The sequence below is a fragment of the Panicum virgatum genome, chromosome 9N (assembly GCF_016808335.1).
Source record: "Panicum virgatum strain AP13 chromosome 9N, P.virgatum_v5, whole genome shotgun sequence".
NCBI classification, from domain to species: Eukaryota; Viridiplantae; Streptophyta; class Magnoliopsida; order Poales; family Poaceae; genus Panicum; species Panicum virgatum.
In genome coordinates, this window is record NC_053153.1 from 9,951,533 (window position 1) to 9,976,393 (window position 24,861).

Sequence of the window (24,861 nt, forward strand, 5' to 3'; positions counted from 1 at the left end):
AATTATGGTGCTTCAAAATAGTGAAATGAATATAAAAAATAGAATTTGAGGGATTACTTTGGCCAAAAAATGAAACTTGAAGGACTAAATTGGCCGATTTAAAAGTTAAGGGATGAATATGACCTAAAAACGAAACTTTAGAGACTAGATTGGCCAATTTAGAAGTTGAGGGACCAACTTGACCTTTGGTGGAAAGTTGGGAGATGAATTTGTCTATTTTGCCAAAAAGTTATTACGACGTACCGTCCAATGAAAAAGTTTCAGATCGTCAGACGTTAGGAGTGTCAATACTCATTCAACAATCTGATTGAGGCAGGCTCGTGCGTGTCACACTGTCACTGATCTCCTGATCTAGGGCTGGAAAAATAGCTCGAAGCTCGTGAGCCGCCTCGAACTCGTTGCAGCTCGGCTCGGCTCGGAGCGGCTCGCGAGCCTGAAACGAGCCGAGCCGAGCCGAGCCGCTCCGGCTCGCGAGCCGGCTCGAAGCTCGGCCCAATAGAGACCCATTATGGCCCGTGAGGCATCCAGCAGTCCAGCACTAAGAAAATAACCCTAACCCTTTTAGATCTCAGGCGCCGTCTCCCTGGTTCCCTCCCACTCCACTCGCGCCGCCTCCCAAAGCGCCGCCTCCCTCAGGTGTTTGCGCCCTCCTTCAGGTCGTCGCACCACCGGCCCCCGACGGCCAGCACCCTCGGCCAGGCGCGCGAGATGGGCGTCGGGGCACTCGCCGGTGGCCTCCTCCTGGCCGGTGCGTGGCGTGTCCCGGACCCCGACGGGCGACGGCAGCCTCCCCTCCGACGGCAGCTCCGACCACGATGGCGCCACCGGCGCGCGCGGAAGTGGCAAGGCGGAGGAGGATCGAGACCCTAAAGATTCTGCAGTACAAGAAGCAGAGTTGAGACTTGAGAGCAATGCTCAGTGCTCGCGACTTTCTACCGTGGCCACCGATGCGTGGAAGCTTCCGCCGTCTGACGCACGGAGAATCCAAGCTGCAAGCTGGAGTTCCTCGGCGGGAGGCGCTGCGGGGGCAAACGGAGGCCGCCGGGAGCCCGAATCCCTGTCAGCGTCGTGGGAGGCACCCCGGATCCCAGGCGGCCCGGCTGGACCCGGGCACGTCGAGGGGTTGCGGGCTTGCGGCCGGTACGTCTGGCGCCGGCGAGGAACAGCCTGACCCCGGCTGGACCTTGGCGATGGCCGCGGCGAGGACAGAGCGAGGCCGACGACGCGAACAAGACGGCGGGAACGGCGGCGGTGGTCGGTGGAGGACCCCCTGGCCTGCGCGTCCCGGCCCCCGACGGCGGCCTCCCTCTGGCCCCCGACGGCCGCCTCCCCTGCCTCCCCTACTACGTGTAACGGCTCGCGAGCCGGCTCGAGCCGGCTCGCGAGCCTTGTACGAGCCGAGCCGAGCCTCTACCACGGGCTCGAGAAAACACCGAGCCGGGCCAAGCTCGGCTCGCTCGTCCACCGAGCCTCGGCGAGCCAAGCCGAGCCCGGCTCGGCTCGGCTCGTTTCCAGCCCTATCCTGATCTCAACAACACTGATCGTCTAGTAGTTAATAGAACACTCTCAACAGAAGAAAAAAATGGCGGGCCGGCAGCGAGCGGTGCGGTCGGGAGTTCGCTGGCCGAGGACGACGACGTCATCGCTGAGAGTCACGTCGAGCCGGGAGAAGAAAAATCCAAACCGACTACACACTGTCTGACTTATGAATCTATATTTAAAAAAACAAAATTTCAAAAATATATGTCGAATAGGGAAATTTTCAAAAAAGGGTGCCTGTCGCCCCCCTAATGGGCGACAGGGTGCCTGTCGACAGGACCTAAATGTAAAAAAAATTACATTTAGGTCATGGCAACCATGACGCATTAAACAATGAACTTGTAAAATCTATATAAAATCGTAGAAAAATAGGAAAAATACAAACTCAACTATTCTGGATTCTATGAAATAATATCTACAACTTTTGTTACATAAAGTTTTTCATTTGATCAATGTATCTAAATCAAGAAAATAGTTCTTGTACCTAGAAAAATAGGAAATAATTCATTTGGTCTAGTTGTGCTTATCTAAAATTTACCAAACTTTTTTTATAGCTCTTAGAAAATAAAATAATGGTACTGTAAAAGTTATGGCTTCTAATACTCAGTATAGCAGCATGGATAAATAACCCATTTAAACTAGACATATTGCAAGATCTAATTTTAAAACTTATTCTAGAAATGTTTTCTGGGCCTACCAATTTTGTACAAACCTATGCTCACCATATGCAACACTCTGGTCAAAGATGACATACATACAAAGGATGGATCTTGAGATTTAAATAAAAGTGCATTAAACTAGTATTTAAAATAGAGCAATATACATTGATCAAATGAAAAAATTTATGTAACAAAAGTTGTATATATTGTTTCATAGAATTAAGAAAAGTTTAGTTTGTATTTTTTTGATTTTTCTACGAGTTTATATCGATTTTACAAGTTCACTATTTAATACGCCCTGGGCACCAGGACCTAAATGTAAATTTTTTTTACATTTAGGCCCTGTCGCCCTGTCGTCCACTGGATGGGCGACAGGCACCCTGTCGCCCATTAGGGGGCGACATGCACCCATTTTTGAAAATTTCCTATCCGACATATATTTTTGAAATTTTGTTTTTTTTTAATATAAAAATGAAAAAAGCGCCTACACACTTGTCCTACCGTCTCAACGGCCCAACCTGCGGCACATCTCTCGTGACCGGCGATTATGGGGGCCCAATCCCACACGGATGTACCTCTCTCCCCCCAACCCACACCAGAAAAAGAAGCCCAGCCCATCCACCCCGAACCACACACCTCCGCGCCCACCCGCACCAACCACGAAGCCGAGCCGCGACATGTCGCCGCCAGCCGAGCGATCCGGCCTCCCGGACGCGCCTCTCCACCTCATCTTCGTGCCATTCCTCGCGCGCAGCCACTTCGCGCCCCTCGCCGCCAAGGCTGCCGACGCGTGCGGGCAGCGGAGCCGCGCTACCACAACCGCAACGACGGCCGCCATCGTCACCACGCCGCACTTCGCGTCCCTCGCGCCGCCGGGCGTGCCTGTGCATGTGGCGGGGTTCCGCTGCCCGGGCGGGCACGAGGACTTCTCCCACCTCCCGGACGGCGAGGCCTCCTCCGCGCCGGCCTTCTTCTCGGCCGCGGAGGCCGCGCTGGCGCCGGCGCTCGCGGCCGTGCTCCGCGCCCAAGACGGCCCCGCGGCGGTCGTCTCGGACGCCGTGCTCTACTGGGCACCGCGCGTCGCTCGCGAGTGCGGCGTCCCGCACGTCACGTTCCACACCATCGGCGCCTTCGCCGCGGCCGCCATGGTCGCGGTCCACCTCCACCGGCCCGAGGCCTTCCCGGACCCGTTCGACGTCCCCGGCGGGTTCCCGCACCCCGTGAAGCTGCGCAGGGCGCAGATCAACGAGGAGGCTCTGGCGCACTTCCCTCTCTTCCGCGCCGCCGAGGCCAAGAGCTGCGCCGTCGCATTTAACAGCTTCTCGGCGCTGGAGGCCAACTTCGCCGCCTACTACCAGAGCCAGCTCGCCGGGCGTCCCAAGAAGGTGTTCCTCGTCGGCCCTGTGCGCGCCGCCGCCGCCTCTCCCCGCGCCGTCACCAGCGGCGCGGAGCGGGACCCCATCCTGCAGTGGCTCGACGGCCGCCCGGCGGGGTCGGTGGTGTACGCGTGCTTCGGAAGCACGTGCGCGCTGGGCGAGAGCCAGCTCCGCGAGCTCGCCACTGGGCTGCGCGCGTCCCGCCGGCCGTTCCTCTGGGTGATCCCAACGCCCGGCGGGGAGGCCGGCGCCAGCGCGGCCCGGGAGGAGCGCGCGTCCAGCCACGGCATGGTGGTGGCCGGGCGGTGGGCGCCGCAGGCGGAGATCCTGGCGCACCGCGCGGTGGGCGGGTTCGTGACCCACTGCGGCTGGAACTCGGTGCTGGAGGCCATGTGCGCCGGCGTGCCGCTCGCGACGTGGCCGCTCCGCTCCGAGCAGTTCGTGAACGAGGCGTTCCTCATGGAGGTGCTCCGCGTGGGCGTGAGGGTGCGGGAGGTGGCGCGCGGGGCGGACCTGGAGGCCCTGGTGCCAGCCGGCGCGGTGACGCGCGCCGTGGGGAGGCTCATGGGAGACGGCCAAGGCGAGGCGGAGGCGGTCGTGGCGAGGAGGGCCAGGGCCAAGGAGCTCGCCGCCGCGGCGCGCGCGGCGGTAGCGGAAGGCGGCTCGTCGTGCGGTGACTGGACACGGCTGGTAGAAGAGCTCAAGGCGTTACACGGTCGCGACAGCGATCCGCAGCAGCTGTGATTAACCCAGGAAATTAAAAAAAAGGCGAAATACACAGATTGTTCTGCGCTATCTCACGGTTTCGTGATCATAAGCCATAGGGACATGATTACATGACGGTAAAAAGAAAGATCATATTGCCATGGCAGAAAATGCACATTCAGTGAATAGGTCACTATTAAGAGAATTAACCATGCCTCGTTTGATGTATAAAGAAGGGGGTCTGAACTATTTACAAAGTTTAGATTAGGGATAAAGTGGTAAAACCATCCCACTGGGTCTGTTTGGATTAGGTGCTAATTTTTAGTCAGTCAAAAATTAGCTCTAGATTATCCAAATAGGGAGGCTAAATATGAGCTAAAACTTCCAACTAAAATTTAGCCTATTAGTCCTCCAAACGAGGAGCAAAATATCTTGCAACACGTGCTTGTGCATGGGTATAAGCAACTTTTCACAATACAACATCTAAAGTTTAGCCTAATCCTTCAAACAAGACTAATTTTAACCAACTGGTAAAATTTAGCAGTTTTGCTCCTTGTCAACTGATTGATTTTCCACTTATCCGTCAATCAACTTGCTGGCACGTCCGATTGCTTTGTGTGCAAATTATGCTACCGGGTCCGCTTTTGGTACGTTTCACGCCTGTTAATGCTTAGCAGGTCGGATTCAATTTTGGTGGAGACCCATCCTCTGTTTTGTTTGTTTGGCCTTCTCGTTTTCATCCCCATCGAAAGGATAGAGGTGGGAGGTGCAGGTGGCAGACAGCTCGCGGCGATTTCCGGTGATTTTTGTTCCTCTCCTCACCAGATCGAGGGAACTGAGGCGAGAGGGACAGTGAATCGGCGCCGGGCGTGTGCTCCTTGTGGACGGCGGCAACACAGCGATACGCGTTTTATTGGTAAATCTCCACACCAATCGAACCTACCAGATGTGATTTCCCCCTTGGTTTTCTCATTTGTCGGTGTTTTCTGATCCTCCTTGTGCGTTTCTAGCCAATGTGGGTGTTGTCTGATTCTCCTGTGTGCGATTCAAGCCGATTTAGCTTCTGTTTTGCTGTTATTTCATTTTAGGGTTCCATTTCGGGGCTGGGTGGGGGGGGGGGGGGCTGGTGCCTTGGGGTCATCCTAAGCAGATTCGGTAGTGGATGGGGATAGGGTTGAAAACGGTCGGGATAAATCCCGTTCCGTTCCGATTTCTACATTTTACCGGTCCGTTTTCATATTTTCGGACAAATTCGGAATCAATACGAAATACGGGATGTCAAATTCGAAAACGGGACGGAAACGGTTTGACCTATATTCCGATCATTTTCGTATTTCCCGTATTTGATCGGGATATCCCGTTTTCACTAATTCGGGATATACCGTTTTTTTAGCTTAAGCCTAACCAATTTCAAACCCAACCCCTTATGCCTTGATGTCCCCGCCTCCCTCCCTCGCCCGCTGCCTCTCTCCGCCTCTCCCTCCACTTACCATCACCAGCCGCCTCTCTAGCTCTTGTCCCCTGAGGCCTCGACTCCGGTGTCCAGTCGTCCTCGGTCGTCGCCAGCCCCTCCTCCGGTTGTGAGTTGTGGTTGTGACTATGTACCGTTGTGGTGGGATTTCTAGGGTACCCACAGCCGGGTGGCGGAGCGCACCTGCCTATTCCCAGAGAGGGAGTACTCGGGAAGGTACTAGGCGATTGGGCTGATCTAGCTCTAAGGCGTGCACACAAGAACACACGATCTAAAGTGGTTCGGGCCGCCGGAGCGTAATACCCTACGTCCACTGGGAGAAGTTTGGATCTCTGTATGAATCTATCCTCTGCCGGGCCTTGGCTTTCATCAGCCTGGCCCTTCCGCCAAATGTCGTGGAGCTGCAACCATGGCCGGGTGGCGGAAGGCACCCGCCCTAGCCCAGAGGGTGTGTACTCGGGGGTTAGCTAGTCCCAGAACGATCTTCCTCAAGAACACGATGAACACAGCAAGATTTAGAGTGGTTCGGGCCGCCGGAGCGTAATACCCTACGTCCACTGGGTGTTGTATTGCCTCCCCACGAGAGTGTGAGAGCTTGTGTTTGTCCGAAGCTGTCCTGTACACAGCGAGTGCCTCCCTTTTATATCTCAAGGGAGGCGCGTACATGGCTGCCGGGACCCCGACAAGTGGGCCCAGCGATGCGGTATAAAATATAGTACTGTTCATCATTATGGCGTTGCAGGCAAAGGAGATCTTTCTCTGGATATCTTTGCCTGCTCTTGGAGTCTCCCGTTCAGCATGTCTAGGCGCTGTCTTGTCGGAACGGCGCCCGTCGTAGCCAGCGGCGTCGCCTGCCACGTAGCTGAACGGCTGTGTAGGGAGCGGCGTAGGCGGTATGATGGAAAAGTGCCGTGCCGTCGTATCCATTTAATGCGGCTGACGGGCTCTGCGCGGGCGCGGCACAGGCGGCTGCACTGTGCACCTTGGTAATACGCGGTGCACAGCGGGGCCTGTCAAAGGTTGTCCAGCGTGCTGCGGCGGCAGAGCATGCGTCAACCATCCGCATTAAATGTGGTGAGTGGGCGAGTCCCCCTTGCGGAGGACTCGCGCATGAGCCCGCGCCCGTGCCCCCGGGACACGTGGCGTCTCCGGACCCCCGCACAGTAAAGGGGGGTCCGGACGGCGCAGGAGGCCCCGGACCCCTATGGGGGTCCGCGGCCTGGCTGTCAGCTCGGAGCTTCCATCCCTTAGAGACACGTGGCGTCTCCGGACCCATCCCCAAGCGGGGAACGGGTCCGGGGCCATTGGCCTGGTGAGGGAAGAGCCTGTCCGGTGGAGCCTGGCTACTCCGTCCTTACGCGTAGTTACAGATAACTACGAGGGTCCTGTCTTGCTGCGGTAAGAGTGGGTACCCCTGCTACAGGGTACCGACACACGTCGTGGAGCTGCAACCACGGCCGGGTGGCGGAAGGCACCCGCCCTAGCCCAGAGGGTGTGTACTCGGGGGTTAGCTAGTCCCAGAACGATCTTCCTCAAGAACACGATGAACACAGCAAGATTTAGAGTGGTTCGGGCCGCCGGAGCGTAATACCCTACGTCCACTGGGTGTTGTATTGCCTCCCCACGAGAGTGTGAGAGCTTGTGTTTGTCCGAAACTGTCCTGTACACAGCGAGTGCCTCCCTTTTATATCTCAAGGGAGGCGCGTACATGGCTGCCGGGACCCCGACAAGTGGGCCCAGCGATGCGGTATAAAATATAGTACTGTTCATCATTATGGCGTTGCAGGCAAAGGAGATCTTTCTCTGGATATCTTTGCCTGCTCTTGGAGTCTCCCGTTCAGCATGTCTAGGCGCTGTCTTGTCGGAACGGCGCCCGTCGTAGCCAGCGGCGTCGCCTGCCACGTAGCTGAACGGCTGTGTAGGGAGCGGCGTAGGCGGTATGATGGAAAAGTGCCGTGCCGTCGTATCCATTTAATGCGGCTGACGGGCTCTGCGCGGGCGCGGCACAGGCGGCTGCACTGTGCACCTTGGTAATACGCGGTGCATAGCGGGGCCTGTCAAAGGCTGTCCCGCGTGCTGCGGCGGCAGGGCATGCGTCAACCATCCGCATTAAATGTGGTGGGTGGGCGAGTCCCCCTTGCGGAGGACTCGCGCATGAGCCCGCGCCCGTGCCCCCGGGACACGTGGCGTCTCCGGACCCCCGCACGGTAAAGGGGGTCCGGACGGCGCAGGAGGCCCCGGACCCCTATGGGGGGTCCGAGGCCTGGCTGTCAGCTCGGAGCTTCCATCCCTTAGAGTCACGTGGCGTCTCCGGACCCATCCCCAAGCGGGGAACGGGTCCGGGGCCGTTGGCCTGGTGAGGGAAGAGCCTGTCCGGTGGAGCCTGGCTACTCCGTCCTTACGCGTAGTTACGGATAACTACGAGGGTCCTGTCTTGCTGCGGTAAGAGTGGGTACCCCTGCTACAGGGTACCGACAGTGGCCCCCGGGCCCACCTTGGGGGAGGTACGAACCCGCAGGTGGGGCCACTACTGCGATTTGGCTCTGCATAGCTTGAAGTTTCTTGCTGCAGAGGTCTTGACCATCCATCGGATTATTCGCTGCCTCATCACATCGCAACGGCTTATGGACTCGTGGCCCCCACGCACAGTGGTACACCTAGTCATGCGCGCGACGCTCGGCATTCTTGCGGCCAGAGTAAACGGATCATTTACCACCGGCGCAGTTCCCGAAAAGCTCGGCCACGCCAGCGCTTAATGCGCGCACGTCAGCTCGGCTTCCGCCTCGCTCCGCGCGCGCGTGGGCAACGGTTCAGATCCCGTCTTTTCGCACCCTTGTTCGTTACCCGCTCACCCCGCCAGGTGGGCCTGGGCCCCCATGTCATGGACTGGGCGGTTAACTCCAGGCGCGGGCGTCGCTTGGGTTCTGGCGACGGTTCCGGAGTGCGCCGGTTGAATCGGGCTTATAATGGGATGAATCCGCATTCCGCGGTTACTTTCCCGCATTCGCCTTCTTCCTTCCAACCTTTGCGCCCCTTGCCTTCGAGCTTTCCTCGCCCCTTTCTCCCCCACACAGGTCGCTTCTTACTCCACCGAGAGATGGCGTCCCTTGTTCATCCCCGCCGCTACCAGACCGAGGGAGAGTTGAACACAGTGCGCCGTCTGCTGGGATGGAGTGCTCAGGAGACCGGCTGGGGGGTGCGAGCAGGCTCGGTTCCCCTTGGCAACCTCCGCGCCGGGGAGTTTGTGCTATTTATCTCGCACATCTCCACCGGCGTGGGACTGCCGATTTCTTCGTTCCTGCTGCTGCTGCTGGAAGACTTCGGCCTCCAACTTCAGCATCTGACGCCGCACTCCCTCCTCCCTGACGTCCATCTTCGTGCATTTATGCGAGATGTTCGTGGGAGTTCGGCCCTGCGTCATCCTCTTCCGCTATTTCTTCATTCTGGTGAGGTCCGGAAGGAGCAAGGACGAGGTGGGGGGGGTACTACTTCCAGGTGAGGAGTGACCTGGCGACTCCTTACATTCCCGGCCTTGCTGGCGGAAAGTGGGAGGAGTGGCGCAGGGACTGGGTGATCGCCACCACTGAAGCCAACGAGCGCCTCGCCCTGCCGACCGAGGGGCCCGCCTCCGACAAGGCATCCTGGAGGGCCAAGCCGTCGCTGCAGCCGGAGTTCGACTCCGTGCTGGACAAGATTAGGTCACTGGCGGAGAGCGGCCTCACCTCGTGGCACGTGCTCGGAGACTTCGTGAAGCGCCGGATCGCTCCCCTGAAGCAGCGGCCGCGTCCTGCGTGGAACTTCACCGGCCTCAACGACTGCAGCAGGACCCAACGCGGTGAGGGGAGTGACCTGACTCAGGAGGCCTTGGAGGTTCTGGTGCGGAACGTGACTGGGGACACCTTCATCCCGGAGAACCTGATCCTCCCGCAGAGCGTAGTCCCCCTCTGCGAGGACTCCGCGAGGGTGGCGGTGCTGGCAACCTTGCCGACGCCGACTCTGGACGACGGGGGACTGGCCCCACGCCAGACCGGAGGCGACGCGAACCGCGGGCTCCGGATCCCTGGTGCATCCGGGGATCAGTCCACGCTGAGCGCTGCGGGACCCGGCGCCACCACGAAGGGGAAGCAGGCCGCGGCTAGCAGCGCGGCCGCAGCCGGCTCCAGCCGGGCACAGGGCAGCTCCGGTGCATCGTCGGGCGACGCGGGCCGGCGCAGGCTACTCCGGGGCGACGAGACCCTGGTCTCGGAGCCCACCGCGAAGCGCCAGAGGTCTTCTGAGGGCGCAGGCCAGGGTAGCTCCCGGGCTGCCGGCCCCCACGGGCCCTCTGGGGCGACTAGACCACCACCATCGCCGCCGAGGAATTCCTCCCGCCGGCAGCAAGAGCAGCAGCAGCAGCCGCAAGAGCAGCGGCAGCAGGCACGTGGGCGGCAACAGCAGCAACAGGTGCGACCCCGGGTTGCGCCCATGCCGCAGCCACAGGGACAGCAGCAGCGGGAGCAAGCCCGGGTTGCGCCTGCATCTGCAAGGGCAGCAGCAGCCGCAAGAGAAGAGGCCCGGGCTCCGGGGACGCTGGGTACCCGGTACTTCTGGGTTAGTGTCATCCTGCTCTCTTCCCTTGCGCCGGTGCTCTGTTTTCTTTTTTGAAGACTTTTCTGCTTTGTTACCAGGGCTCCTCGCCCCAGCGGCTCTTCTACCCTCGCCGGCACATCGGCAGGTGCCCAGGCGTCGGCGGCCTCGGCGTCGACAGCGACGGCGACAGCAAATGCGGTACCCACAGGTACGGCGACCTGCTGCTAGCTTCGTGGCGTATGACGTGATGCTGACTGGCGTGTCATTTTTAGACTCTGCAGCGCACAACGCGGCGGCGGCGACGGGGGCGCCGGTGCTGGGCGCAGCCGCGCCCGACACGGCGACAGTGGAGACGCCGGTGCCGGGTGCTGCCGCACCCGATGCCGCGGCGGCTGAAATGCCGGCTCTGGGCGCCGCGGCCCCCGGCCTGCGTCGGCGAAGGCCCAGTGCTGGGCGCAGCGCACCCGACTCGGTGGTGGAGATGCAGGTGCTGGGCGCAGCCGCACCCACGCTGCGGCGGCGGAGGCGCCGGAGCTGGGCGCAGCCGCACGACGCGCGGCGGCGGAGGCGCCTGAGCTTGGGCTGCGCCGCGCCCGACGCGGCGGCGGCGGAGGCGCCGGAGCTGGGAGCAGCCGCACCGACGCGGCGGCGGGGAGCACCGGAGCTTTTGCGCAGCCTGCACTCGACTCGGCCGCGGCGGAGGCACCGTAGTTGGGCGCTGCCGCACTCGACGGCGTCGGCGGCGGAGGCAACCGGAGCTGGGACAAGGCCGCACCCGACCGAGCGGCGGCGGAAGGCACCGAGGTGAGCTCGGCCGGCGCCCGACACGGCGGCCACGCGGGGGCGCCGGAGCTGGCACAGCTCGCGCCCGACACGACGGCAGCGGGGGCGCCGTAGACAAAGTGACCGCAAAGGCGGAAGCCCCCACTTCCAGCTCCGGTCCGGTTGCAGAGGAGGAGTTGGAGGTGGTCTTTGGCCGGCGGCTCCTGCAGCTCCAACTCCCGGAGGAGGATGCGACTCCCCTTCCCCAGGTGCTGTTGCAGGTTCGGCGGTCGATCGAGGAGGCAACCTCTTCCGCCGAGGTGGCCTTCCGGCAGGAGTGGTCTGCCCTGGAGAGCGAGCGCCAGCGCCTCTCCGACTGGCACACCCGCCTGGAAGCGCGCACGAAGGCTGAAGCCTCCCTCGCTGCGGAAACTCGGTCAAAACTCAAGGCGGACCAAGAGGCCTACCGAGCCAACCTTAAGAAGGTGTTTGACCGAGAGTTCGCAGTGTCAAACCGAGAGAAATCCTTGGCGCAGTGGGAGCAGGACTTCACCCTGGAGGTTGTTGGCTTCGCTGCTCAGCGGTCCGACCTCGAGGCTCACCTCGCAGCTCAACAGTCCGAGCTGGAGGCTCGCAGCGGGGACCTCGAGGTCCGGAGGCAGGAGCTCAACGTCTTCTCTGTGACTCTGCAGGGATGGCGTGAACAACTGCAGGAGAGAGCCCGCCAGCTAACTGCCGATGAGGCGGATTTGGAGGAGGGCCGGAAGTCCCTCGCCTAGCGGGAGGCTCACGCCACCGGCATAGAGAAAGAACTTGGGCGCCAGCGTGAGTCGCTCAAGAAGTTGAGGGACTAGGCGGAGGAGAGGGAGGCCGAGCTCGAGGAAAGGTCTCGCGAGGTGGAGGTGGCCAAGGCGGCCCTGGACACCCGGGTGCAAGAGGCGGTCCAGGAGGCGGTCCGGAAGCACTAGGAGGACCAGCGCGCGGGAGCCCAGCGGATCGCTGACTGGGCGGCCGAAGCGAGCCTCGCACTGGTGCCATTGGGGATGAGCCCGATCCAGGTGGCGGAGCCGCCAGCTTCGATAGCTGACGCTCTCCCAGTGCTGAGCTCTGCTTCGAATAGGCTCCATCGTCTGGAGCCAGCCCTTGCTGGTCAGCTTGAAGCCGAGGGTCGCGAGCTGATCCGGATGGTGGCGGAGCACATCCTGACCTGCCTCCGGAGCCATGACCTGGCCATGTCACTGGCGCCCGTGGTCAATGGCCCTGTAGCGGAGACGGAGGCCGCCGCTCGGGACAGCGTGCGAGAGGTCGTTGACTTCGTTGCCGCCTACTTCAAGCGGGAACCTGCGGACCCTTGAGCGGGGCATTGTACCTTTTTCCTTTTGCATTATGCAACAAACATTGTATTAGCTGAAATTTTTTGAAGTAGAAGAAACTTCAACTTAGCTGTTTGTCTGTTGATTTGCGGTATGCAGCGCCCCGGCGCCCTGGCCCCCTGGCGGATAGGTTCAATTGATTGGACCTGTCTGCCACGTGAGCCGTAGGAGATGCTCTGGACCTCCTTGGCATTGGGCTGCATAGTCTGTAAGACGAGCAAGCGCCTTGTTCCCTATGTAGTATACAGGACTACAAAGAAAAGAAACAAGCTCACTTATATAGTAGCAATGATATCGCAACTTAGCTGCTTGACGCATGCAGAATCCGTTCGTGATGTGTGGAACAAAGCGGATGCTCCGGGCCCCCTGGAAGATAGACTCAGTTGTTTTGAGTCTGTCTACCACTGAGACTGGATCTTGATCTGCATGAAGGCTTTGAAGCAGATGCTAGGACCCCCTGGTAGGTAGGCTCAATGGTTTGAGGCTGGCTACCACCAATCAGGGCTTAACCTGTGTACCACTTCAAATTTACAGCTTAGTAACAGGCCCGTGGGACTCGTCCGTGACCAGTGCCAGGCTGGTACAAGGTCCGGGGCTCTAGATGCGCAGGTCCAGGTTGATCAGCACTTGTTACAGAGTGGTGGAATGTGTAGGCTTAGGGTACGGGACCAGGCTAAGGCGCTACACAAGGCTCCGGACCATTCCGGGAAACAGCACGATCTTCCCGGACCTGGCTTCATCATCCCAGGCCTCTCGCAGCAGTGGCAAGATCACTTCGATGTACTCGATCTTTTGAGTTATAGGACTGGGCATGCCGTGTTGGATTTAGGAAACCAACTCTTGAGCTGGAACGGGGTCCGGGCCCTTAATTACCTGACTCCAGGTACTAGAGTGCTTGTTACAGGGTGGTGGAGTGTGTAGGCTTTTGGGTACGGAACCAGCTAAGCGGCTACACAGGACTCCGGACCACCCCAGGAAACAAGCACCCGCTCTCCAGAGTAGGTCCCTAAGGGTCTGGACTCTTCTCCAGCAGCAAGAGGGTCCGGATCTGTACGGCAGTCCAGCAACTCAGCTCAGATCTTAGTTGTAGCAACAAGGGCAGAGGTCCCCGCGGGGGTTAGAGAGGTAAAAACTTTGTGAATCGGCAAGTGAATTTAAATTTTAACACAAAGACAGAACTGGGAGAAATTATTTCCTTTGCAATCTTGTTGTACATGGCTTGCGCGATGGATGCCAGAGACTGGGTTTACGAGGTCGGACCTCTACCGTTCTGGGCCGCGCGTTAGCCGACGGTGCGATGGATGCCAGAGGTCGGGTTTACGAGGGTGGCCCCCAACCGCTCTGGGCCGCACGGTAACTCTATCTTATTACAAAGGAAAGGATTATTTCCGGCTCTGCCTAGGTGTAGAACTTACGCAGATGCTCTATGTTCCATGGGTTGGGCAGCGGCACCCCATCTTCTGTGGCGAGGCGAACGCTTCCGGGCCGGCATACCTCTGTAACCCTGAAGGGCCCCTCCCAGCTGGGGGAGAGTTTGTGAGCCCTGCTCGGCTCAGGATTCGTGTGAGGACGAGGTCGCCAGCCCGGAGCTCCCTGCTGTGCACGAACCGTTGATGATAGCGCCGGAGCGCCTGGTTGTAGCGTGCATTTCAGATTGCTGCTCGCCACCTTCGCTCATCGACGAAGTCCACGTCGTCGCGCCGCAGCTGTTCCTGCATGGATTCGTCAAAGGCCTGAACCCGTGGCGAGCCCAGGTGAATTTCTGGGGGAAGGCATGCTTCAGCCCCGTAGACCAGGAAGAACGGAGTCTCGCCGGTGGCTCGGCTGGGTGTGGTCCGGTTGCCCCATAGTACGCATGGAAGCTCGTCAACCCATTTGGCACCATGCTTCTTCAAGCAGTTATAGGTGCGGGTCTTGAGTCCCCTGAGGATCTCTGCATTCGCTCTCTCAACCTGTCCATTGCTGCGGGGGTGTGCTACGGATGCAAAGCATAGCTGGATGCCGATGTCCTCACAGTACTCTTGGAAGAGTCTGCTTTTGAATTGGGTCCCGTTATCCGCAATGATGCGGCTTGGGACGCCAAATCTGCACACAATGGACCTGTGGAAGGCGACTGGCGATTTCTTAGTGATATTCACCACAGGGGTAACTTCCGGCCACTTGGTGAACTTGTCGATGGCGACATAGAGGAACCGGTACCCGCCGACAGCCCGGGGGAATGGCCCTAGGATATCCACACCCCACACAGCGAATGGCCATGAGGGCGGAATCATCTGCAGAGCTTGAGCCGGGGTGTGTATTTGCTTTGCATGGAATTGACATGCTTTGCAGGACCTTACCAGCTCAGCCGCATCCTGGAGTGCTGTTGGCCAGTACAAGCCATGCCGAAAGGCCTTGCCAACAAGCGTGCGAGAGGAGGAATGACTTCCGCATTCGCCTCCATGGATCTCCGCGAGCAACTCGCGGCCCTCTCCCTGGGAAATGCACCGCATGAGGACACCGTTGGCGCCACGGCGGTAGAGATCCCCTTCTACCACCGCGTAGCGTTTAGCCAACCGGACTATGCGCTCAGCGGACACATCGTCATCAGGGAGGATGTTATCTTTCAGGTAGTCCCGTATCTCGGAGATCCATGCATCGGGAGCTCCCTGAGAAGGTGGGTGTGGCTCTGAGAGGTCACCAGGATCCTCTACAGGGCACACGGCCCAGGTTGGGCACCACAGGTGGAGTGCTGCCGGGACCGTTGGCTTTGAGGTGCTAGCTTGATCCCCTTCACCCAGCTCGACAGGCTGGGCGGTAGGTCTCTGCAGCCGCCTTTCGAAGACACCTTCAGGCACGGGAGCCCAGGTAGATGCTCTCGCAGAGAGATCATCTGCTGCTGAGTTGTGCTCGCGGGGAACGTGCTGTAGTTCCAAGGCGTCGAAGTCCTTCTCGAGCTTCATCACGTGTACGAGGTATGCTGCGAGCTGGGGATTGTTGTAGTTGCAATCCCCTCGGACCTGCTTGATGATTAGCTGGGAGTCCCCCTTCACCAGGAGCTGCCGGACCCCCAATGAGAGGGCTTGCGTCAGGCCAAAGATCAGCGCCTCGTATTCCGCCATGTTGTTGGTGGCCTTGAACTCAAGGTGCACCATGTACTTCAGCTGATCTCCATTTGGGTCGATGAGGACCACACCAGCTCCGGCCCACTTTTCGCGGGGCGGACCCGTCGAAGAAGAGTGTCCAGTGGGGTTCGGTGAAGACTGGTGCCCTGATTTCCGGCTCCGGGGGTCCGGCGTTGACGACCGGACCCCCAGGATTGCTTGGGGAGGGAGTCCACTCCGCTATGAAATCGGCCAGGATCTGGCTCTTGATTGCATGGCGTGGCTGGAAGTCCAGTTGGAACTCTGCCAGCTCTGCCGCCCACTTGGCGATATTGCCTGTGGCGTTGGAGTTGTGCAGGATCGCTCTTAACGGGTAAGAGGTCACTACGACAACTCGATGTGCCTGAAAGTAGTGGCGCAGTTTCCTGGACGCAATTAGTATCGCATAGATAAGCTTATGCGTCTCAAGATACCTGGCCTTCGCCTCGTGGAGGACTTCACTGACGTAGTAAACCGGCTTTTGGACAGTCCGGATCCCGAGTACCGGGTCCGGCACGCCCTTATCCACCACATCAGGTCCTTGGGCCCCCAGCGGCTCCGGGCTCCCACTGGCACAAGGCTCGTCCGGACCCCCTTGTGCGGGGCCCGGGGCTTCAGGCAGAGGTGAGGCGGACGGGCCCCCGTGTCCGGGTCCGGCTCACCATCTTTGGCCGGGGAGACCTTGGTGTCCCCCTGGCGAGCTTGCTCCGCCCTCTCGGCGACCAGCACCATGCTGACTGCCTCCGCAGACGTAGCAAGATACAGAAACAACGGCTCACCGGGCTTTGGAGCCACCAATACTGGCAGTGAGGTGAGGTGTTGCTTCAGCTCCTGGAAGGCCTGTTCAGCCTCTTCGGTCCAAGTAAATGGACCGGACCTCCTCAATAATTTGAAGAAGGGGAGGGCCCTCTCAGCTAGCCTCGATATGAAGCGGCTAAGAGCAGCGAGAGATCCAGTGAGCTTCTGGACATCCTTGATGCGGCCAGGAGGCCTCATTGCTTCGATCGCCTTGATCTTGGCTGGGTTTGCCTCGATGCCTCGATGTGAGACCAGGAAACCCAGCAGCTTCCCTGCTGAGACGCCGAAGATGCACTTCTCGGGATTCAGCTTCGTGCGTGTGGCGCGGAGCCGGTCGAAGATGAGGGACAGGTCCTCCACTAGTGTTGACCCTACCTTAGTCTTGACCACAATGTCATCGACATAAACCTCAACAACATCTCTAATCAGATTACAGAAGGTTTTGTTCATAGCTCGTACAAACGTGGGTAAGACATTCCTTAGACCATACGGCATGACAATGTAGCAATAAAGCCCATCTACTGTTACAAAGGCAGTATGCTTCCTATCCTCTATAGACATCTGAATCTGGTGGAAACCAGAGTACGCATCTAGGAAAGACAAAAGGTCACACCCGGAGGTGGAGTCCACGATCTGATCGATACGTGGTAGAGGATAGGGGTCTCTAGGACATGCCTTGTTGAGGCTGGTGTAGTCGATGCACATCCGAAGCTTCCCGTTGGCCTTTGGGACGACGACCGGATTGGCCAACCACACGGGGTGGTGGACCTCCTCGATGAAGCCAGCGTGTAGGAGCTTGTGGACTTCTTCGCGGATGAAGTTTTGTCGCTCCACGGACTGCTTCCGAGGCTTCTGGCGCACCGGCGTGGCGTCGGGGTAGATCCTCAGATTGTGCTCGATCACTTCCCTGGGGATCCCGGGCATCTGTGATGGTTCCCAGGCGAACACGTCGACATTTGCCCGGAGGAAAGCGATGAGCGCGTCTTCCTATTTCTCCTCCAGGTTCCCCGCGATACGGGTGGTCCTGGTGGAGTCCGCTCCAATCTGCACCGTCTTCACGGAAACATGGTCCGGATCGGACGGTTGGACCTTGGGAGCCTTTGCAGGCGCCTTGGGCTGCGAGGTGGACGGATCCTCCTCGGAACGCGCAGCCTCTGCCGCCAGAGCATGCAGCGTCTCAACTGCAGCGACGGCAGCGGTGCGGTCGCCCTGTACGGTGAGGACTCCGGCAAGAGAAGGCATCTTCAAGACCAAATACCCATAATGAGCAATGGCCATGTAGCGGTAGAGCGCTGGCCGGCCAATGATGGCGTTGAACGGGAGGTTTACTTCCGCAACATCGAACAGAACGCTCTCTGTGCGGAAGTTCTCCTCGGTCCCGAACGTGACCGGCAGTGTGATGCTCCCCAGGGGGAACACCGGGTGTGGGCCCACTCCATAGAATGGGCGAGAGGGAGTCAACTTGGACTCCGGGATTTGCAGCTGCTTGAACGCCGCATAGCTGATGACATTGAGGCCTGCCCCACCGTCAATCAGCACGTGATAGAGCCTTACGTTGGATATGACAGGAGCGGTGACTAGAGGTAGTACACCAGCTCCGGCCATATTTTTCGGGCAGTCAGATGGCCCAAAAGAGATGGTGGTGTTCATCCATCTCTGATGCGGCGCCGCCTTCGGGACCCCCGGCTTCACCGAGAGGACCTCCCGGCGAAGGGTCTTCACATCCCGTCGGGAGACAAGCTCCTAGCTTCCGCCATACATTACATACAGCTTCTTGCGGCGGTCGCCGTTGTCGGAATCGGAGTCGTCGTCGTGGTAGACGCCCTTCAGCTCTCGAGCGGGGGATTGGTACCCCAGCTCCTTCTCCCCGGCGACGGCCCCGCTGTCGGAGGCCTTCTCCTTACCGGCCCGCTGGCGAGAAGGGGATGAACCGTCCTTGGAGGACTGCTCACGCCGCCCACTGACCCGCTTCGCGAGCTTCTGGATCTCGCGGCAGTCAGCGACGCTGTGGCGAGCGGTGGGATGCACTGGGCATGAACCTCCGCTTCCACCTTGCGGGCGAGGGCGTTTGCCGTGTGCATTCTGGCCCCCAGCCGCTGCTGCCGCAGCCGGCATCGCTGCTGGCGCCGCTGCTACAACGACTGGTCCACCAGATTGCAGTTCCCCGCGATTCCGGTTCTTGTTCTTCTTCTTCTTGCCACCGCCCTGAGCGGTAGCACTGGAGCCGCCAGCCTTGGCGTCTCCACTTTGGGGGGCTGAGTGCCATGCACGACCCTCAGCGGCCCTGGCACACTTGTCTGCCAGGGAGAAGAGCGTAGTGACACTTTCCACCTCGTGCGTCGCCAGCTTCTCGAGCATCTTCTCGTCACGTACCCCCTGGCGGAAAGCTAGTGATAATAGATGCATCTGAGATACAGGAATGGTACCCCGTACCTTGGTGAAGCGCGAGATGAAGGCCCGGAGCGTTTCTCCGGGCTTTTGCCTCACGGCGTGGAGGTGCGCCTCCACGCCATGCTGCTGGTACGCACTGGCGAAGTTCGCGGTGAACCTTGCACAGAGCTCTTCCCAGGACTAGATCGTCCCAGGTGTGAGGTTCATGAGCCAGGTCCGGGCTGGCCCAGACAAGGCTACATGAAAGTAGCTTGCCATGACGGCGCCGTTACCACCAGCCGCTGCGATGGCAGTAACGTACACCTGCAGGAACTCCGACGGGTTAGTGGTACCGTCGTACTTTTCCGGCAGGTGGGGGCGGAACTTGGATGGCCATGCGACCGCTCGGAGGTGGTCCGCCAGTGCAGCGCAGCCCACCCCGGCAACTGGTGCGCCTGGCTGTATCCGGGCGTTCACTGGGGGCTTGGGTGCCACCACATCCAAGTCGGCGTTGAGGTTACGGCCCTCAATGTTAAGACGGCGCTCTCGCGCCCTCTCAACGGAGACGCGGGCATCCTCTCCCGCGCGCCGGCGGTTGAGCTCCGCCCGCAGGTCTTCTGTTCGTGCACCCCTCATGGTAGGGGAGCGCACGGACGCCGAAGCACCGCCCTGACGCTGGTGGTAAGGTACCACCGCATTGCCGGGCGGAGGTCGTTGCCCAGTCCTTGCAGAACTGGGGGAGGCCTGAGCCAGGTGGAGGAGATGGTCAACGTCATCCCGCCACTGCTTCAGGGCGTCTGGCGAGGCTGCCCCAGCCGGGGGGTTGCGAAGCAACTCCCTAGCCGCTGCCAGCGCTCCGCCGCTCGCAGCTTGTGAGGGGGCCCTTGATGGGCGCCCTGACTCTTGCCGGCGAGCAGCGCGCGCTGCTGCCGACGGTGGCTGCTCCACAGGCACGGTTGCCCCTGGAGCAGGAACACGAGGAGCGTGTGGCGTAGAGGACGCCACACCCTCCGTCATCTCTACGTCGTCCACACGAACCATGGGGACGATGAGGAGAGGAACTGTGACCAGCTAAAGAAATCCCCTACCTGGCGCGCCAAATGTCGTGGAGCTGCAACCACGGCCGGGTGGCGGAAGGCACCCGCCCTAGCCCAGAGGGTGTGTACTCGGGGGTTAGCTAGTCCCAGAACGATCTTCCTCAAGAACACGATGAACACAACAAGATTTAGAGTGGTTCGGGCCGCCGGAGCGTAATACCCTACGTCCACTGGGTGTTGTATTGCCTCCCCACGAGAGTGTGAGAGCTTGTGTTTGTCCGAAGCTGTCCTGTACACAGCGAGTGCCTCCCTTTTATATCTCAAGGGAGGCACGTACATGGCTGCCCGGACCCCGACAAGTGGGCCCAGCGATGCGGTATAAAATATAGTACTGTTCATCATTATGGCGTTGCAGGCAAAGGAGATCTTTCTCTGGATATCTTTGCCTGCTCTTGGAGTCTCCCTGTTCAGCATGTCTAGGCGCTGTCTTGTCGGAACGGCGCCCGTCGTAGCCAGCGGCGTCGCCTGCCACGTAGCTGAACGGCTATGTAGGGAGCGGCGTAGGCGGTATGATGGAAAAGTGCCGTGCCGTCGTATCCATTTAATGCGGCTGACGGGCTCTGCGCGGGCGCGGCACAGGCGGCTGCACTGTGCACCTTGGTAATACGCGGTGCACAGCGGGGCCTGTCAAAGGTTGTCCAGCGTGCTGCGGCGGCAGAGCATGCGTCAACCATCCGCATTAAATGTGGTGAGTGGGCGAGTCCCCCTTGCGGAGGACTCGCGCATGAGCCCGCGCCCGTGCCCCCGGGACACGTGGCGTCTCCGGACCCCCGCACGGTAAAGGGGGGTCCGGACGGCGCAGGAGGCCCCGGACCCCTATGGGGGGTCCGAGGCCTGGCTGTCAGCTCGGAGCTTCCATCCCTTAGAGACACGTGGCGTCTCCGGACCCATCCCCAGGCGGGGAACGGGTCCGGGGCCGTTGGCCTGGTGAGGGAAGAGCCTGTCCGGTGGAGCCTGGCTACTCCGTCCTTACGCGTAGTTACGGATAACTACGAGGGTCCTGTCTTGCTGCGGTAAGAGTGGGTACCCCTGCTACAGGGTACCGACAACCGTCATTTGTCTATGTATTTTTATGTACTCATGTCGAGTTTGTTGGATGACTGGGCACGATCGTACGGGTCGGTGTTTCTGTTTTACCTTTCCGTAGACCGTTCGCTTTCGACACTTATCCATTCGAATTGGTTCGTTTTCGTGAGTCCGTATTCGTATTCGTGTTCGTTTTCGATATCGCTTTCGTATTAAAATGTAAAAGTGAAAATGGTAACGGGGTTATCCCGACCGATTCCGACCGTTTTCTACCCTAGATGGGGAGGGGGCGGAGATCCGATGTTGGAACCAGAGCCGGAGGGGACGTGATGCGCTGCACCGAGGCACATCAATTTCATGCGCCAGCCACTCTCATCATCCTTGATCCTCCCCTCCCTCAGTAGCTACTACAGGCTAGCAGGCTTTTGTGCCGTGTTTGTTAGACTATTTTTGTGTTCAAATTCCCCACATACCTCTTCCATTTCTAGTTCACGACTTTGATAAAAGAGTTTCATGTCCTTGTAAATTTGTGTATGTGGTTGCCGAAATTTAGTGAGGACAGCTGCTCTATGTCTGTCTATCTTTTCATCTTTCAAACTATTGTCAGCTTGAATATTTAAGTTAACAATGAGGAAAAAATTCCTTCATTCTGAAGTCAGAACTCGGCTAGCAAGAGTGGTCCTCTCGGACCTGTGCTTTCTGCAGCCATCCATCCTGCTGCGACATTTTTGGCACTTAATATATTGAGCAGTTGTGCATGTTCGCAGCAGCTGAGGATTTTTGGGAACTGTGGGGCAAGTTTGCTGCGGTTCCTGGGTGGGGTTTTGTCAGGCAATGTGAGAGCTGGCCTTCTTATTGATGGATCCTCCCCCTCTCTCATTTGTTTTATCTGTTTGTATATGCACTTTCTGAATTTTCGCTTACATTTCATGCCTTTAAGATTTTGAGAATGCCATGTCGTAATGCTTATTTAATGTAAACTGATGAATCCTAGATTATCTTTTGTTGGTTCCTTGTTATTTGCATGTCGTAATGCTTGTTCCTTGTTCAAATGTTACCACAAATTTACGAAGTATTTCTATAATTTCACTCGGTATGAACTATAGTTTATTTAATTTGACCCATATCTACTACTTTCTGTATACCATCATCGAATGTATTTTGTGAAATAGGAGGAAGAGAGGGGTTTAATGAGACACTTATCATGTCCATCACTGGGATATTAACTCTGAAAATTGTAGAAATGCTCTTAGTATTGGGTGTGTTAAAGACTTCAATTAATCTTAGTTTACTGACCAGCAAGAATGCATCACTATTTGTGTGTGCGTGTGTGTGCGCGCGCGCGCGTGTGCGTGTGCGTGTGTGCGTGCGTGTGTGCGTGTGTGTGTGTGTATGTGGGTGTTCCAGATTTTGTTTTCTCTAAGTAGCCTTTTGAGTTATCTGTCTTATTACAATACCCCAAGCAGCTTGTATCCTGTTACTATGCATGTTAACAAATCGACCCACATTTTTTCGGCTGTCAAGTATATGCTATCTCGGATTGATTTTTTGCATTTGGTTACTCATATTGTCTTTTAAGAATGCTTTCTACATTTTGGCATTATTTTCAGCAAGGAGGTAATCAACTATGACAATGTCCGTGTTACCTTTGACGAGCTTGGGAAATCAATGAGTCGAAGCCATAAAAAATCTGTGCACATCCATGTTATTAACGCATTTTGCAGGAAGTTGTTCAAGGATAGACACCCAAAAGATTCGGGGAAATATTATTTCTTCTCACCTGTTGGCGTATGTGTCCCTCAAATTTACTCTTTCTTTGGTACATATGTTGATTTTGTTGTCCCTCTTTTCAACTATATGATTATGTAATATTTATTTGTAGTCTCTCTATTTCTTACATAGGATTATCTTATGAGCCATGAAGTCAATCAATCTTATATGTTTGAGAAATGTGGGAAATGCTTCAGACTTGCAAATGGGAGCTTCAACTTTGCGTTGTCAGATTATGTATGCCTTGCATACCCTACTGTGCTACTTCAATTTTTGTTTAATGCCTCTCTAAGAAATATATTTTCATCATTTATTTTTTGTCATTGTCACACCAATTTTTGAAATGATGAGTACACCTATTTCAGGATGCAACACATGTGAACTGTCTTTTCCACAATGGTATAATTTTCATCATTTAGTAGTTTGTAAACAATCATGAATTCATTACTATATTATTCTTTTTTCACTCACAAACCTGTGAACATTGTATTGAATTCCACGTATCTATATATCTAGCATCATTTCCCTGTATTATATTTTTCAAGATTTCGTCACTTGTAAATATCTATAATGCACTACCTAAATGATTAAGAATAATGAATATGTAAAACACAGCAACTGGAGCACCTATTTTTTTCTCACCCGTATGTTCTGTGGATTTGTGCATCCTGGATTGTCATCATGATCGAATGCGCCAGAAGTGATGTTACCTGCCTCCAATCATTTCGTGGTATGTTGTTTGTCTTTATTTATTTTTTACAAGCACCAGTTCAAAAGTCTCTTACTAACCATAGTAGTATATAACTTGCGATATAGAGGCCGGGATATGATTATTCCTTTATCTAAAAAAACCATAGTAGTATATTGTAACCATATACTATCATATTCATTAATGATTCTCCCCTCAACCCAATGCATACCTCAACATGTTGCTGGCAAAATGGTGGTTCTTGAGAGTTTCTAATCTGTTCCATCATGAGCCCAGTATACCTCTCTTGCATAATCATGTTTGAGTTTGACATAAAAGCACCGGTTGCTACAGGAACATCATGCTCTTTTGGACCTCTACCCCAATTGTTTGCAGTGAAATTTCCCACCTAAAGCACAAAATTGGAACAACAATCAGCAGAACCAACAAAGGGGCGGCTGTCACCATGAGGCATCATTGTAAGTAAACAATCTAACATCTTAATTTCTAAATTCTAAAATAATTCCACATCTAGCACTGCTGAAACTGAGGATCTTAATATAACTGTAACAGCTAACTAGAAATTAGTATGACTGCTCATCAAAGTACAAAATAGACAATGGTTTTGCAAGTCAAATATGTTGTTTTCTTCATCTCAGAAAAAATGAACGTCAGCATCCCATACCATGTTTTCCATGTTCTACAGATTTATGCCTAACTAAACTGACAAGAGCACCTAATCTTTTTTTGTAGATTCACTTTTTTAATTAATTGAGTTCGAGAAAGTGCCCGTGAGGTCATTAAGTCATCAGCTGGAAGGAGGAACACAAAGAGGATAACATGGGGTGGGTGGGGGAGAGAGGAACTGACATTGCCCGCCGATGCATCCTGCTCATATTTTTGTTGATCCCCCCAATAGATCTCCATCCGCTGCTTTCTCTTGCTTTTGGGAAGGTTTTCCTCCATGGCTTCACGAGGCTTACATAGCAGATTTGTTTTTCCTTTTGTGTGTCTGGGGCTGGAGGCAGAGCTGTGATAGATCACGTTTTTTGGCGGCTACCATAGCATGCATTCGCGCCTCTTTTTTCTGTGTATTTTTTAGATCAATTTTGTTAAACTATGTAATGGGCTAATGGTATAATTTTGTTTTTGCATGTTCTTTTATTGGGCCTCCAAAAAAGTTTCTATCGGGCTGGATTTTAAGCTTTGGTCGGTTAGGGGGTATGGTGTGTTTAGGGGGACGTCAGGCAGAAAAGGCCCCACAGCAGACAACAGGCAAAAAAGGCCCCCAGCAAACAGGCAAAAGGCCCCCAACAGACAACATGATAAAAAAAGCCCCCATCAGACAACAGGCAAAAGGCCCCCACCAGACAACATGAAAAGAAAAAGACAAAAGTCTATTTTACCTCCTCCAACTATCACCAAAGTTTGGTTTTCCTCCTACAACTATAAAACCGGGTATTTCACCTCCCTCAACTTTTCAAACCGTCCATTTTACCTCCCTCGAGCGGTTTTGAAGACTGTTTGCTACAGTAA

The 24,861-nt window shown here is 56.5% G+C and overlaps 1 protein-coding gene and 1 long non-coding RNA gene across 3 annotated transcripts; both read left to right on the forward strand.

Moving 5' to 3' along the window:
• Positions 1-2,875: 2,875 nt before the first annotated feature.
• LOC120688693 (UDP-glycosyltransferase 73B4-like) lies at positions 2,876-4,440 on the forward strand. The gene has a single exon (XM_039971082.1). The coding sequence runs from the start codon at positions 2,876-2,878 to the stop codon at positions 4,316-4,318; it is 1,443 nt and encodes a 480-aa protein (XP_039827016.1). The 3' UTR covers positions 4,319-4,440.
• Positions 4,441-4,948: 508 nt separating this feature from the next.
• LOC120691780 lies at positions 4,949-24,489 on the forward strand. Of its 2 annotated transcripts, XR_005682378.1 has the most exons (5): positions 4,949-5,195; positions 22,478-22,655; positions 22,770-23,367; positions 23,722-23,804; positions 24,079-24,489. It is a non-coding gene; the product is annotated as an uncharacterized LOC120691780 (long non-coding RNA). The 2 variants fall into 2 exon arrangements; XR_005682377.1 differs by lacking the exon at positions 4,949-5,195 and having other exon boundaries at positions 21,151-22,655.
• Positions 24,490-24,861: the final 372 nt, after the last annotated feature.

What these genes read in the sequence shown, in the direction of transcription:
- LOC120688693 (XM_039971082.1), top strand. Translation starts at nt 2,876, where the DNA reads ATGTCGCCGCCAGCCGAGCGATCCGGCCTCCCGGACGCGCCTCTCCAC.